Source organism: Bidens hawaiensis, unplaced genomic scaffold (genome assembly GCF_021521415.1).
Source record: "Bidens hawaiensis isolate Kalapana, Puna unplaced genomic scaffold, B.hawaiensis_p1.1 tig00012335_1, whole genome shotgun sequence".
Classification (NCBI taxonomy): domain Eukaryota; kingdom Viridiplantae; phylum Streptophyta; class Magnoliopsida; order Asterales; family Asteraceae; genus Bidens; species Bidens hawaiensis.
Window position 1 is genome coordinate 227,600 of NW_027492005.1, and position 16,195 is coordinate 243,794.

At 33.3% G+C, this 16,195-nt stretch overlaps 2 protein-coding genes across 3 annotated transcripts; both read right to left on the minus strand.

The window, feature by feature from the left end:
• Nucleotides 1–1,517: 1,517 nt before the first annotated feature.
• On the minus strand, nt 1,518–4,901 carry LOC143540801 (catalase-like). Its single transcript, XM_077033778.1, has 8 exons — nt 4,743–4,901; nt 3,644–3,740; nt 3,276–3,553; nt 2,397–3,173; nt 2,220–2,309; nt 2,042–2,109; nt 1,871–1,964; nt 1,518–1,770 (listed from the first exon to the last, which is right to left on the minus strand). The coding sequence occupies exons 1-8, from the start codon at nt 4,755–4,757 to the stop codon at nt 1,711–1,713; spliced, it is 1,479 nt and encodes a 492-aa protein (XP_076889893.1). The 5' UTR covers nt 4,758–4,901; the 3' UTR covers nt 1,518–1,710.
• Nucleotides 4,902–9,009: 4,108 nt separating this feature from the next.
• On the minus strand, nt 9,010–14,067 carry LOC143540802 (catalase-like). 2 transcript variants are annotated; one of them, XM_077033779.1, is made up of 9 exons: nt 13,867–13,916; nt 12,006–12,035; nt 11,763–11,859; nt 10,844–11,121; nt 9,989–10,765; nt 9,827–9,916; nt 9,660–9,727; nt 9,481–9,574; nt 9,010–9,378 (listed from the first exon to the last, which is right to left on the minus strand). In XM_077033779.1, the coding sequence occupies exons 1-9, from the start codon at nt 13,879–13,881 to the stop codon at nt 9,319–9,321; spliced, it is 1,509 nt and encodes a 502-aa protein (XP_076889894.1). In that variant the 5' UTR covers nt 13,882–13,916; the 3' UTR covers nt 9,010–9,318. The 2 variants fall into 2 exon arrangements, with proteins under 2 accessions (XP_076889894.1, XP_076889895.1); XM_077033780.1 differs by lacking the exon at nt 12,006–12,035 and having other exon boundaries at nt 13,867–14,067.
• Nucleotides 14,068–16,195: the final 2,128 nt, after the last annotated feature.

Genomic DNA, 16,195 nt, shown 5'->3' on the forward strand with positions numbered 1-16,195 from the left:
TTTAGAACATAATAACATACAGATGCTTGTTTTCTCTATGAATAGTCCAATGAAAACTTTTAAAAGTAACACCGAAATAGTTATATCTAATAATGAAGTGTTATGTACATGATTCAGGAAAATTATTCGGAATATTCTAAACTATTAAACCTGCATAAATATATATTTTTTAAACGACTAAACAAAAACCCCGCATAAAATCATCGCACAAATATGACCATTGGTAGCTTTATACCAATCTTTTGGTATTTTTAGGAAAACAAATAAATGGTCTCAATAGGGATTAGTTTTCTGTGGTTAAAGTTAAAACCAACGAACCCCACAAATCTTGTGAAGTGAATAAAACAAAGCCACTCTTATTCTCTTCCACTAGATTCAATTCACCACGAGTGGTCAACATTTTTATACCCAAAACAGAAATAAATAAATTTGATCTTGCCAACTTGCTACAACCACCACCAATTTAAAACAATTGTACGGATATGTAATCCAAGAATTTCGAGTGTAAAAACGGCTACATTACTATTTCAACCAAAAGAAGAAAAAGAAAAACGATTTTATAACTCGTTTTTAAAAGCAAAATCTGTTGTATATATTGTAGTTTAAAACCCGAAATCAAACTTATGTGTGGGTTACATACGGTGTGGGTTACATGAATCATTATAAACTTATGTGTGGGTTACATACGATGATTTAACAGATTAGACAAATAATTCAGATCATGGAATTGAGTTTTGACGTTCCTTTGTATCCATGAAGAACCTGAGATAACCTCCTATAACCGTCTGTTCTCTTCTGTCCATTTTCGATCGAAGCTAGGTAGGACATAGCTTTATTAAAAAACCGATTACACGAGCCCAAGTAATAACAGGCCCACTTGACTATAGCCCAAGTATAAACCAAATAATAAATTCAAATGACACCTAGAATTAAATCGAGCTCGCATTTTCACATCACCTAACTCGTTTAATTTTTAACGTTATTATCTCGATCGACAAGTTAATCTAATTCACTAAAATACATGTTGATAACACTAAAATTACCAACAAAATTCATTAAAGCATGGCCAACGGACGTTTTATTTGGGTAAAGATAATTAATTAGATAAATATTGTATAAAACATGGATCAAGTAATGCATAATTGCATACCCTTTAATGTCTTGGATTACACGAAGTCAACTTCATAACACAAATAAAACACTAAACTTAAGAGATCAAGAACACATACTACTATGCATATTTGCATGTGATTCGGTTGCAGATTATTCAATCTATCCTCCTATAATATTCTATGCATAACCTAAGGTATTTTTACATGAAATATTTCAACAGCAAATGCCAAATAATGCTTAGCGATCATAAGCTAATTTTCCACTAATTGCAAATCACAACTTCATTCTAAAACCTTTTGACATATCAAATTACACTACATATCCTCTATTATAACTTAACTAAAATCATAGTAATATTATACTATTATAATCATCAAGAAATAGCAAGTGATTACATAAATCCATCATCGAAAAATTCAGTGACACAAACTTTATTTAGAAGAAGCATCATACGAGTTATTCGACATTACAATAATAAAAGAAACGACTCTTAGAATTTTTGACACCACATTCGATAACACAAACGACGACTTCTCTAGACTACCTTGTATACCAAAGTCTGGATTTATAACCGACACGTCCTTTTGATGTTCTCCTTTAGTAATTTGGTTTCACATTCAACCGTGAAGCTATCTTCTGCCCCAAAGACTTGTCAGCCTGCAAAAACAATAAATTATGTTATTCTACAAGTTCTATAAAACGAACATTAAGTCAAACCGGTCAGTCAACCGTTATAACTGAGGAAAGAAGGTCGAACCTGAGACCAGTATGAAACCCAAATCGAGCGGACCTCATGAGTGACACGCGGGTCAGATAGAGCACCAACAAGTCTGTTGATGAAACGTTCTTGCCTGTAAAAAAGTTAAATTACAGCCATGTTAGATGATTTACAAAATTATATATAATTCAAAGCAAGCATATAATATACCTGTCTGGTGCGAAGGATCTGTATCTCTCCCCTGGCTGCTTAAAGTTGTTTTCTTTCTCAATCACACGCTGCATCAATCCCAACACATTAAAAAAAAATTACTCGATTATCAAAATTAAACTTTCAATAAAATTAAGCCATGTTTTCAAGAAAAAGAAGATAAACACCGATAACCAACCTTATCACGCTTTCCTGACAACCTAACGGAAGGAATAGGGTACTGCTCAGCATGACGAGCAGGATCATATCTTGAAGGGAAGTAATCAATCTACACAAGTAAGATGATAATAATAAGAAAACTTATTATAATAACAATAATTAGCATTATCCTTATTATTGTTTGAAAAAAGTATACCTCTTCATCTCTGTGCATGAAATTCATGAATCCATCATAGTGATTGTTATGATGAGCACATTTAGGAGCATTGGCCGGAAGCTGCAAATAGTTCGGTCCAAGACGATGTCTCTGCGTGTCAGAGTACGAGAAGATACGGGTTTGAAGCAACTTATCATCAGAATAATAAATTCCAGGGACGATAATTGCAGGACAAAATGCCAATTGTTCATTCTCAGCAAAGAAGTTATCGATGTTCTTGTTCAAAACCAAACGACCAACGGGCTGCAATGGCAAGATATCCTCAGGCCAGGTCTTGGTCACATCAAGTGGGTCAAAGTCAAACCTATCCTCATGATCAGGATCAATGGTCTGAATAAAAAGCTTCCATTCAGGATAGTTTCCAGCAGCAATCGAGTCATAAAGATCTTGTGTTGCGTGGCTATGATTAGCTCCACCAACTCTGATGGCTTCCTCTTCCAACAAACTTTTAACGCCACATGTTGGTTTCCAATGGAACTTGACATAATATGCTTTCCCTGCTTTGTTAATCAAAGTGTAGGTGTTAACACCGGATCCTTCCATGTGTCGGTAATCTTGTGGCACACCGATATCATCTTGAAGAAATGTGAACATGTGCAAACTTTCGGGATGGTGGGAGAAGAAATCCAAAACCCTCCAGTCTTCTTGAATGTGTGATTTAGGGTTAGGTTTCAGTGCATGAACCATGTCTGGAAATTTCATCCCATCACGAATAAAAAACACCGGGAAATTGTTTCCCACCAAATCAAAGTTTCCCTACAAATGTAAATGATTAGTAAAGACTAAAGACCACATATGACAAAGTAGCATCTATTTATATATACAATTATATAGATATATGATATATGTTTGTATTACCTCTCGGGTATAGAATTTCACAGCAAAACCTCTAGGGTCTCTGAGGGTTTCAGGGCTACCACGTTCATGGATCACAGTCGAGAAACGGACGATAACAGGAGTTTGAACACCAGGGGCGCGAAGGAAATCAGCACACGTGAGGGCAGAAATGTCATGTGTGACTTCAAAAAAACCCTTTGCACTAGCACCTCTGGCATGAACAACACGTTCAGGGATACGTTCACGGTCGAAGTTAGCTAGCTTCTCCACCAAATGGTAATCTTCTAGAAGGATCGGACCTGTTTAATGGGAAATATATTATGATTAGTGGAACTATTATGCATTGTATATGATAAACATGGTAAATGTCAAGAAATAGTGTTTAATACCTCTGGTGCCGACTGTCAATGAGTTGTTGTTGTTGTAAACGGGTGCACCAGAATTGGTGGTCCAAAATGGAGTATTGTAAGCACTTGAAGAACGGTACTGCATCAATCAAGAGAGTAATACCATGAGTCAACAGTTAAATCACAATAAAACAGTGACACTGCAAATAACCCTAAGAAGAAATGAAGAATCCTATGTTGCACAGTTTAATGTATGCTAACATATATATAGCTAAAACATTGGATCATAAAAAGTAATTTGTAGGTAAATTGAGTTATACATGGATTCAGAGGTTTACTTCAACCATTTACAAAAGAGTTGAAACATTTGAAATAATTAGCTAAAACTATATAATATGAGGCTATGAGATATACTTCAAACCTTTATTTTACATGCCAAGAACTTTGAAATAATCAGCATAAACTATATATAATGAACTTTACATCAAACTTTTACAAAAAAAAGATTTTTTTTGCATATTTACTATCAATAGCTTTGAAATAATTAGCTAAAATCATATACTATGAACTTTACTTCAAACCTATTATTATTATTATTATTATTATTATTATTATTATTATTATTATTTTGCATATTTACTGCCAAGAGCATTGAAATAATCAGCTAGAAGCATACTTACAACTAAAATCAAACATTTACAAAAGAAATCAAACTTTGTTTTTAACATATTTACCATCAATAGCTTTAAAATAATCAGCTAAAACTATATTAACTCTTTAAACTTGTTACAAGAGTAAAATAATCAGAAAACCTAATCAGATTCACTCTGAATTCACAAAACTAAACTTTTGATCTAAAAAACTTAACATCACTATTAACTTTGTGCATGTATCAACTTCAATCACTACAAAACCCTAAATAACATGAACGGAATCACACAATTAAGGAAAAACTAATCCAATACAACAAAACCTCATCAAATACCTTCAATTGAATCAAAAACATGCAAAATCAAGTAATCAGACATTAGATTCAATACTTATAGATAACTGATTGCACGATAGCAATCATATAACCTAACTGATCACATAGTAATAATAATAATAATCAAAAGCAGTATTAATTAGTGTGTTGTTAAACCTTGTAAGGATCCATGGATGATTTGCAGGTGGATGAATATTTTGATTTCTTTTCTTGGGGAGAAGACTATTTTGCTCTTATCGTGTGCTGTGTGAGTTTTATATAAGAGGTTTGGGCTTATTATTATTATTATTATTTACAACTATATTATTTTTGTCCTCAATTATCTTCTACTATTTTTTTGAGTGCTTAGATATTATTGGTGTTAAAATATCACGAGAAAATGGAGGATATCACTAATATTTCATTTCTCTTGTGCGAATCGACCGAGGGTTGCCAAGTCTAGTGACGTCTGGTGTTTATTTTTATAGAAATGAGGCGGGTTCAAGTTCTCTAAAATATGCACTAGGTGCGATTGTTTGTTGGTAAACAATCCTCAAATACAAGTGCATATGTTTAACGCTTTATGTTAGCGAAAAATATGTAGAATGTACGGGTTTGATTAGTTAAACTTTGCAAACATGATGGTTATTGAAGTTTGTGAGTTAACTTTTCTAAACGACATAAAAGGAGCTCTATTCGTTGTTTACTCTAAATCGAAAAAACATGATGGTTATTGAGTCTTTTGTATTGAAGAGCTAACGGTATCATGAGTATAAGCATAGTTAAACCTTAGCAAATTTAACTAACTGAGTCGAGTTGGTTCGTCGTGGGATCTAATAAACTATGCTAAGGATCTAGATAGTTTGAAGGACCCTAAGTTTGTCAAGCTAGTATTTGACAAAAATCTATGCTAGTATTCATAGTGTTGCATCCGACATTCAAGTATTTGATAGAATTTGACGAACCAAGTCTAATTCTCGTTTATGATCTTATGTGAATACAAGTTACCTGTTAGGATTTTGATTACCCAAAACTCGATTTTGAACTAATCCCAAAATAACTTGAATATCATATACCATCTACAAATTTAACGGTTCTATATGCTTAGCAATTCTATTTATTCTAAAAAAACTTCGAAGTATATGCAATTACATTCTATGATTATCGTTTATATGATATATAAGATTTTGATACAGGGGAACACGTGAAAGATTAATTAAGGCTAAACAACTGGTATCATTTATATCCATGCATTTTTTTTATTTAATCTCATATGAGATCATGTATATTAACACTCATCTTGAATGTTTTAAGGTTTTCATCAACCTATATAAACAGCAATAAGAAAACACATAACACATGTAAATATGTAGTATGCATGTTAAAAATTAAAATAAAGGAAGACGATATATTGCATGATATATACCGATATATTTAAAAAAGAAAAGGATGCCAGGTTTCATGTTGAGGTGGGCCCTACAATTAACAATTATGTAGAGGTGAAAAAACCAAGGTGGAGGGGAGATGGGATAAAGCCATAAATAAAATAAAATAAAATATTGTATGCCTTTGAATTAAGTTATCTAAAATAATAATAAATTTACACATAGTATCCCAAAGTTTGCTTTAATTTTCGTTTAGACCCTTAAATTCTCTTCAAATTAACATCACAAAACTTCTATTTAATGTCAAATATTTGATAAGACACTTAATACGCATTTACTATATTTATGAACAATCCTTTTATGTATGATAAAATGTTGTGAACAATTTGTAACTGAAAGTTAAAAAATCATTCAAGAAAAGTATTCACTTATTATTTGTATAATTTTCTAAATATTTAGAAATATAATTAATTAACTACTCTTTTAGTATATTATTTTTACCAGTATAAGAAAGTGATATAATTAGTAACTTGATTTATTATTAATCCAGCAGTCGGTCTTATGGTGTAGTTAAAAAAAGAGAATGGGTTGATAAGATCATACCTAACATTTGTTTTGATATAACGATTAAGACCTCGATTTTAATTCGAAAATAATTTACCCTAACGCGATATGCATTTTGAAAGGTCGATTACAAAACCAAGACGGAAACCCTAACACCGGACATCGCATGAGAAATATTTAATTGTTTAATGTTTTTGACATAAATAAATATATGATTTGTGTTCAGGCTGTTTAATCTACCTGTTTTCATAAAATGATTTCTTTAGGGTCTTTATTTAACTAAGTTATAACTTAAGGTATCTTTTCGAAACTTTAAGTTAATTGGCACACCAAGCTTACTCTACCTTATCCTTAATTTTGGATTTTTATTAAAATTAAAAAAGAGCCACTCGTGTCAAGTTGATGACCTGGACCTATTACAACCAGACACGTGTTGACTAATGCTTTGAAACGTGTGCTCATCATCTCCATCTACTTGGTGTGAACACAGATTGGTTATAAAGATGCTTTCTGATAAGGTTTTTCTTTTAGTTGGAAATTAGCCACAAAAAGTATTTTTTATTTTATTTTAATTTTTGGATTGTTTATATAGTGACAACAACTTCAAATTTGTTTTTATTTGTTAATTTTACATATTAAAATACTAAAAACCACTAAAATAAATATTCTCAAACCTAAACCTTTGAAATATTGATGTCTTAACTACTAATTTTAGAGGATATATATTTTTTTCTTTATTTGTAACTTGTTGTCCACCATTTCGAACACACACTTTCATGTTGTGCACAAATTAAGCAAATTTATGTCAATAAGGTAATAGACTAACAGTAGGACGAAAATAATCGGGTTATAGGTATTTCTAAACTAGCTTTTATGGTAAATAGGTTGACATAACTAACATGTTTAATAAAAAGATGTTGTAAGGTGTAGATAAATGTGTCTGACTTCTCAAACAATTTAGAATTAAATTTAAGAAAAATAATTTATAAGTTTAACTTGTTATTGTTAAGCCATTTTTTCATTTACAAACTTTATTATAATTAGTCAACATGTTCATTGTAGGGGTATGGTACTAAACCCGGTTTTACGACCCTAAATTTATTATGTTTGGCTTATTTTATTATATGGACTAATACAATGTTATTGGGCTGAGGGGGTTTTGTGGAGGTAACCCTAACTGGGCTAGGCCCATTAGGGTACCATGATGGTGGCCATGAGGCTCTCTATATAAGGAGGTCTCCACCTCCTTGTTAGGGGGTCATGCTCAATAAGAGCCACCACCCTATTTTTGTGTCTGTAAACAAGAGATCCTCAGGATTTCTTAGCAGTCACCTCCACACCCCCGAAAAGCCATTGCAGGTCTCAAGCAATCGAAGAAGAAGATCAAGTCGCGGTTCGTTCATCTCGAAATCCGTGGAAACATCGTCATCGATCAGGTCAGATTCATTTCATGCTTCGACATTCATCGCGCATTTAACTCATACATCTGATAATAAATTGACAACCGTTTTGGACATGCCAATCCGTTTGACCCCCCTTAGGCAAACATGTTATACTGGTCATGTTTAGGTTATATGTCTAATGGCTTTAAGGGGGTTTGCGTTAGGTTAAATGTTTGACATGAGTAAATATATGATTCGTGCTCAAGCTAATGTTAATTACTTTAATCTGTCAACCGACATAATTGTCATACAGGATACATAGTAGGCTAATAGCTAAACTTATCACAGTTTTTTGTAATTGCTTTTTAGACGTATGTTTTAAATATGAATAAATGTTATTAAAAATATTAGTAGGGTCATCTTTTTTGTCTGATTGTAAAATCAATTAACATAAAGGGCATATTATAAGATGGTGAATGAAATAATTATTTAACTAAATAATTGTTAGTACTTTAGTTATCTAAAGAGTTATCACATATAATAATTTAATCAAAGTTCATGTTATTACCTGGTTTTGAAGTGATAATGGGCTTTATCCTTGATCAGATCTGCATAGAGACAAACTGGGGCTAAAGCATTTGGGCCATTTGTTTGACCCAATACAACCCCAAAAATCATATCAGTTTTATATTAAAAATAACAAAAGAAATGGAATTTAATTTTTGTTTGCAAAGAGCGATTTCGTACCATATGATAATGGAATTGACCATAATTTAGTCAACGAGTCAAAATGTCCGGTCGATTCTCATGAAGCAGATTGATGAACATGAAGCCCCCACCCTCGGGCCTCGCCTCGGTTGTCATGCCAAGTGGGCCAATAACTATTTGAGTCTATGAATCATCTCTCACATTTGGCCCATTGGGCCATGAGGTCATTTCCTATTGGGCTTTTCACTTCAAATAACATTCATAAGCCCATACAAACATACATACACACACATATACAACAAGCCCACAAACAAAGCTTATACATGCCAAATTACACCCATGGGCCAAGCCCAAGCCTATCTATTTTCTCATAAGGCCAGGCCCAGCCCAACTAAACAAAAAATATATCAACAAAAGCATCAAATAGATAGCAAAAAAACATTTGTTACATTCATAGAAAAAGTAACTTAAACATAAGTTTATACTCTCTCTTTACAGACCCGAACCTGAAACACAGCAACTCGCGCAACTAGACGTGCACTTATTCTAAGTTTCAAGTTCCATAAGTAAAATAAAACATTACAGAACGAAAGGAAGGACGAAAACATCAACCAAGTTTGTGTAACGTAACAAACTTATATAGACGGACCTTCTTTTATACCAACATGATCATCAATATAACTTGATCAGGCCCGACCTGTAACATACTTATGTTCAATAATTGGGACGCACATTGAGACGCGATGCTATCTTCTGGCCCAAAGACTGGTCAGCCTGCAACCCAAAATATACCAAAATCAACACATATGGCATATGTTTAAGAAAGTTTTAGAAAAAGGGTTGACCGTATTTTGACCGGCGTAAATCATTACAAACCTGGGTCCAGTATGAGATCCAAATGCTGCGGAGCTCATGGGTGACCCGTGGGTCGGACAACATCTTAACCATTCTGACAATGAACCTGTCTTGCCTGTACAAAGAACATGAATAGTTTTAGGAAATTGATGAAGCCTTAGTAATATTTTTAATAAAACAAACTGACGTAAAACGTGTACCTTGCTGGATCCCATGATCTGTACCTATCTCCCGGCTGCTTGAAATCGTTAAATTTCGGAATCACAGTCTGCATTCACAAAAAAAAAAAAAAAACACATTTAGTTACTTCTGTGATTGTTAGTTGTTACTATTAAGTATTAACATGCCTATGATACAAGAAACTAACCCTGTCACGGGTTCCAGTCACTTTAGCAGGGTTGATCGGGTACTGCTGAGCGTGTTGAACACGATCATACCTCGAAGGGAAGTAATCAACCTGAAAAAGAACCCAAATTTATATTAAGATAATAAACTAGAATTGATATGTTAAAAATATTAAAGAACACACCTCCTCATCTCTATGCATGAAATTCATATTCCCATCATAATGATTATTATGATGAGCACACTTAGGTGCATTAACCGGGAGCTGCAAGTAATTCGGTCCAAGACGGTGCCTTTGAGTGTCCGAATAAGCAAAAATCCTTCCTTGAAGCATCTTATCATCCGAGTAATAAATCCCTGGGACAACAAGTCCCGGGTTGAACGCCAACTGCTCATTCTCAGCAAAGAAGTTATCAATATTCTTGTTCAAAACCATCCGTCCAACGGGCTGCAACGGTATAACATCCTCCGGCCACGTCATGGTCCCATCAAGCGGGTCAAAGTCAAGCCTGTCTTCATGATCCGGGTCAATCACTTGAAGATACAACTTCCATTCAGGGAAGTTACCGGCTTGGATCGAGTCATAAAGATCTTGAGTCGCGTGACTGTGATTCGCACCACCAATCTTGACCGCTTCGTCGTCCATTAAGCACTTGACCCCACAAGTTGGTTTCCATGTGAACTTCACATAGTGCATTTTGCCTTCTTTGTTGACTAAAGTCAAAGTGTTGACACTTGACCCTTCCATGTGTCGATAATCGGTTGGGATACCGACGTCATCGAGCCAAAATGTCATGGTGTTCAAGCTTTCCGGATGGTGTGACAAGAAGTCAAGAATCCTCCAGTCTTCTTGGATGTGTGACTTCGGGTTTGGCTTAAACGCGTGGATCACATCAGGGAACGCCATTGCGTCCCGTGTGAAAAACACTGGGAAGTTGTTTCCCACAATGTCAAAGTTACCCTATAAGTTTAAAATAAATAAATCAGTCACAATATTTAGCAACAAACTATGCATTCATTTTTATTTTATTTTCATTACCTCTCGGGTGTAAAACTTTGTTGCGAACCCTCTGGGGTCTCTGATGGTTTCGGGGCTTCCACGTTCGTGGATGACAGTTGAGAAACGGACGATTGTAGGAGTCTGGACTCCTGGAGCTCGGAGGAAGTCAGCACAGGTGAGATGAGTGATGTCATGTGTGACCTCGAAGAATCCCTTAGCACTCGCACCCCTTGCGTGAACTATACGTTCGGGGATCCTTTCACGTGTGAAATTAGCAAGTTTTTCGATCAAATGGTAGTCTTCAAGCAGAATTGGACCTGAAATTTACACAGACATGAAGAATTTTTTAATTTATTATTCAAAGAAATGTTTACAATTTTTTTATTTTTCATAGATCGTGTTATTAGACACCTAGTATTACCATCAAAACACCATCCTACGTCTATATGTCTATAAGGTCTATACGACTCGTATAATTTATCAAATTTATTAATTAAATTATCAAAATTTGCAACTTTTATAATTATATGTTTATTAAACTAAACAACCGAGCGACTTTCTCTTATAATATTTTTATAATTTTCTTTTCTAGCATCGGGATGACGTGCAAACAAGATTTAGCTGAAGTGATCAAAAAAGGAAAAGACGCGGTGGTAAATTCGTAATTACTTTGAATAGAACAATTACCCTACGACAAAATACAAGTAGGGCCACTAGGTAATTATTGTGACTTTACTTTATTTTGTTGTAGTAATAATTACTAGAAATTACAAAATTGTCATAACATTGACTTTTTCTCACGTAAAAGTTATTTGTAACTGATTTATTAATCCAAATATATCTTTTATATATACTATTCTCTTAAATCAAATTAACGTTGATCATGCATTTATATATAATTAAATCAGCTCAACATAACGGATCATGTAGGATCAAACCGAATTATTGTAATCTTTACCTCGATTTCCAACGGTCAATGATGCGGTGTTGTTGTAAACTGGTAGACCGGCGTTTGTTGTCCAGAACGGGGAGTTGTAAGCACTTGACGGGCGTTGCTGCGACAAGTCAAACAATTAAAAATAGATCAGCAAAGGTGACGCATGAGTACGTACGTACTGTTGATTATTCCACATATAATAACATAATAATTGTAATAATAATAATTGCAAATAATAATAGTGTTATGATCCGCAGTATTTACATCAGGGTGTGGGAGGATGAGTTTCGCGTCCTGCACAACCGGACGAAACAGCTAAATCAATTTCACTTGTTTCATCATACATATATTAATATTGTCACGATATTTTTATTATCATATATACAAATTATTACGTATATATATATACATGCACACACATATATATGTGCGTGTGTGTAGACCGGCAAATCATTATGTAACTATAGAGATCTAATAATTTGGTCGTTCAAAAAAAAAACTTTAGAGATCTCATAGTACTTGACAAAAGTACACACATCAAGCGTCTATTTAACTGATAATTTTTATAAATTTTAGTAAAATATGATCACATAAATTGAAAATTAACAATCAGTATTTTATTGAATTTAAGAGAATATATAAATACTTGTAATTATTGTTTATTATGTAAATGATGGGTATGTAACAACAAAATCGTCATACATCTACTAGCGTCGGATCTGAAAGAAAAGTTGAAGGATAATTAGACGGATTAAAAATTTTATTTTTTACACTAAAAATTGTATTTTGTCAAGAAAATTGAGAGATAGCATGGACTACCACTCAATCAAGACTAGATCCGTCCCGATCTACCACTATATACATAGTATCATTTACTACGTACCCATGATTTGTATGGTTTTCAAGGTTTTCTATTTACCTACATCATTATTCTAGGTTGGTGGTACTACAAACGAAATCACACACAAAAGTTCTGGTCCACATCTTGCATTTATATGCAAAGAGACCATGTAATCTAGGACTTGTTTGTTTTAAGGTTTGGATTCTTGAAAGAAAAATTATTAGTTTAAAGTTTTAGATCTATAAGTTATGTATTTAACCCAACAAAGACGAGTGAATTTAAGGTAATGTTTATAAATAAAATTGAAAATTAGTATAAATAAATAATAATTGACTTAAAAATAATGATCAATTTTTAAAGTTATTTCAAACTTTGTAAAGTTTAAAACATCAACTCTTTATTTTTCCAGCAATTACTCATGGATATTATTTTGCGGATTTAGGTGATGGCAACTCACGAACTGACTGTCTGTTATAATCATTTAATCAAAAGACAAATAACTATGATTTAATAAACACTCAATGTCTATGTGAATACTGTCAAGACAACGACATATTTTTAATCAAACAAGCTTTATGTTTAATCACGTGATGTTGTCTACCATTATAAGAATAGTGAAACATTCATTTTTCTAATAAAAATAATAGTAGAAATTTAATTAATTAATTAATTAATTAAATATATTCACCAATATGGGTATTTGTTTATTCACACTAAGATCACTCGAATTTTTTCATATTTATACAAATACTAAATATATTCATATAAGACAAGTTGTGTCATCTAAAGCAAGACACGTATCGTGATCGTTCAAGAAGCAACTAAGACAAGTCAAGCCCATGCGTCTTTTACTTTGGATCTTAGCTGGCTCACTCAAGCCACCTTGATCTATCGCTTTTACGCGATTTTAGCCTTGATCAGGATCGAATACAACCATTTTGTTCCGATGAACATGTATAAACTCAACCCATGATTCGATAATTGTTCATACAATTAATATCCATAAGATCTAACACTCATTAGTTCGATACAAAAAGACACGCATGATCCAACACAAAAGTGTGTCCCGTGTTGCATGCAATATGATCATGGTGATAGTATAGCAATCTTTATAACTCATAAGAGAGTTTTATGTTAACGTTTTAAGTTTACAGAAAACTTATTTCATAGAAATAAATTAAAGATAAAATAAAAGTAAAGTTATAGTATTTAATCATTCCAAGTATTGTCATTGTATGCATGAAAGAGTTGTACAATAGCAAGATTATTATCTTAGAGTTGTACCTTGTAGGGATCCATGATATTGGTGAGATCAAAGAAAAGAAAGTAGAGAGAAGCTTTCCGCTTGGATCACCTTGTCAATCAAAATCTAATGTTTGCTACTATTTATAAGGAAAATATCTTATGAGCTAGTTCAAAAATATAATAAAATAAAATAATAATTTATAACAATAATAGTGACTTTTGTAATGTTATTTGGAAAATTATGGAAGGGCATTATTGTAAGTGATTATCTGCTCAAATATTCAACTTTATAAGTTATAAGAGTATTCCTAGTAACTTTTACATTTATCTGTGTATATTGTTGGAATTGGTTGCAATTAAAGAAAAGAAAATGTTATAGTTTATTAGTATATATGGGAATATACTATTCACCCCTCTTAATTGTTAAATATTTTTAAAGGTGATTGCGAATGAAAGAGAAAAAAATATAATGATAAATAGATAAAAAAGTTATTAATTAATTGAAAAGAAACAGAGAAAAATATAATGATTATTTGTGTAATTAGAAAACTGAGGATGGGGAACCAATTATACTCTACATTATGTAAACTAACTTAATTCAATTATGGATGTGTCATTTAGGGTTATGGTAAGGATAGAGGTTTTCTAAGAAGCCTATGAATAAATATGAGTCCTTAGATCTAGGCATGTGATGGTTAGGTCTAAATCATGTATTATATTGTGTTAGCTGCTTGTTTTTATTAAGTTTTTAGTTTGAATAGTGGTACTTCAAGCATGCTTTTGTATTTTAGGTCGTTGAACGCTAATTGTGCTTATTTGGACTAGTTACGAGATTATATTGATGTCTCGGGATGATCGGGATTAACACACACACAATTCAGAGCTTAAATGAGTGAACCAAATTAAATAAACGTTATGTCACTGAAAGCCTTCGCGATACATGAAGAGTCTTAAAAACGGTAAATTAACCTAATTGATATTATAATCATTTTCCAGCCACCAATCGAGATATTTTTCATTCCAGGGGCTGTGGACGATGTAGGAGGCGACTTCGCACCATCTTGGAGCTCTCGAATTGTAATTCTTTAATGATCACAACCGTTCAACTCATAAGTGTGTTCTGCATCATGCAGAGGCAATAATAAACACCTAAACCTTTTGTGGCCACCTTAGGTGTAGGGTTCTTGTGTAAACTGAATGTATTTGTAATTTTTATCTAGAATTGGATTAAAGTTTGATTAGTTGTGTGATTAATCTAGCTTTACGTTTATTTGATATGATTAAACAGTTGTTTATGTAAGGCCCCGTTACCGGTAGCCCTACTTTCGTGTTGGATTTACTCATAAACACAGTTCTAAATATCAGAGTTAATTAAAACATTTACGCAGAATATAAAACTTTCATAAAACTTTACATAATTCATAACTTGTCTCAAAACATCCTTTGTCTTTCAACATTAAAGCATTAAATTAAAACATCATAAGTCTTCAGATGCCAGATTCTTGTTCAGTGCCATGTGTCTCCTCAAGCGAGCTGCCTCATCCTACTCACCTGCGTGCATACTAAAAGTCAGCTACGCTGAGTGAGTTCTAGATAATCACATAATCATACCATTCACATAACATTATATTCTTTCATTCATACTTTTATACTTTCATACTTTCATACTTTCTTACATTCATACTTTCTTACTTTCATACTTTCTTACTTTCTTTTGTATTAACTTACTTTCATATCTTATGTTATAAAGAGCATTACGCCCTACATTCCTCGAGTATTATTAGGGCTCGGTACCCTCTTTCCTCGAGTATTATTAGGGCTCGGTACCCTCTTTCCTCGAGTATTATTAGGGCTCGGTACCCTCTTTCCTCGAGTATTATTAGGGCTCGGTACCCTTCTTCCTCGAATATTAGTAGGGTTCGGTTCCCTAGTTCTCGAATATTAGTAGGGTTCGATTCCCTCTTCGTTACCATACAACCATACATCATACCTCGAGTATTATTAGGGCTCGGTACCCTTTTCGTAACCATACAACCATACATTATCATTTCTTTCTTCTATTATCTCTATCATGTTCATACACATAAACATACATAACATACTTACCTTATACATAGCGTTACAACCTGACAGTACGTGCAATATCCGAAGATCGTTCACGTACCATCAAGCAATCATTCATACATTTCACATTATCCACATAAGGCATACACTTATCTCTTAGGATAAGTGTATTAACAAACATGTTGAGTATGCACACAGCCCCGAAAACATAACACATAAATGGGGCTAGAAACTCACCTGAACACGGTTACGTTCTCCGTTGATCGTAATCCCTTTCTTCAGTTGTGCACGGCTGACTGTATAA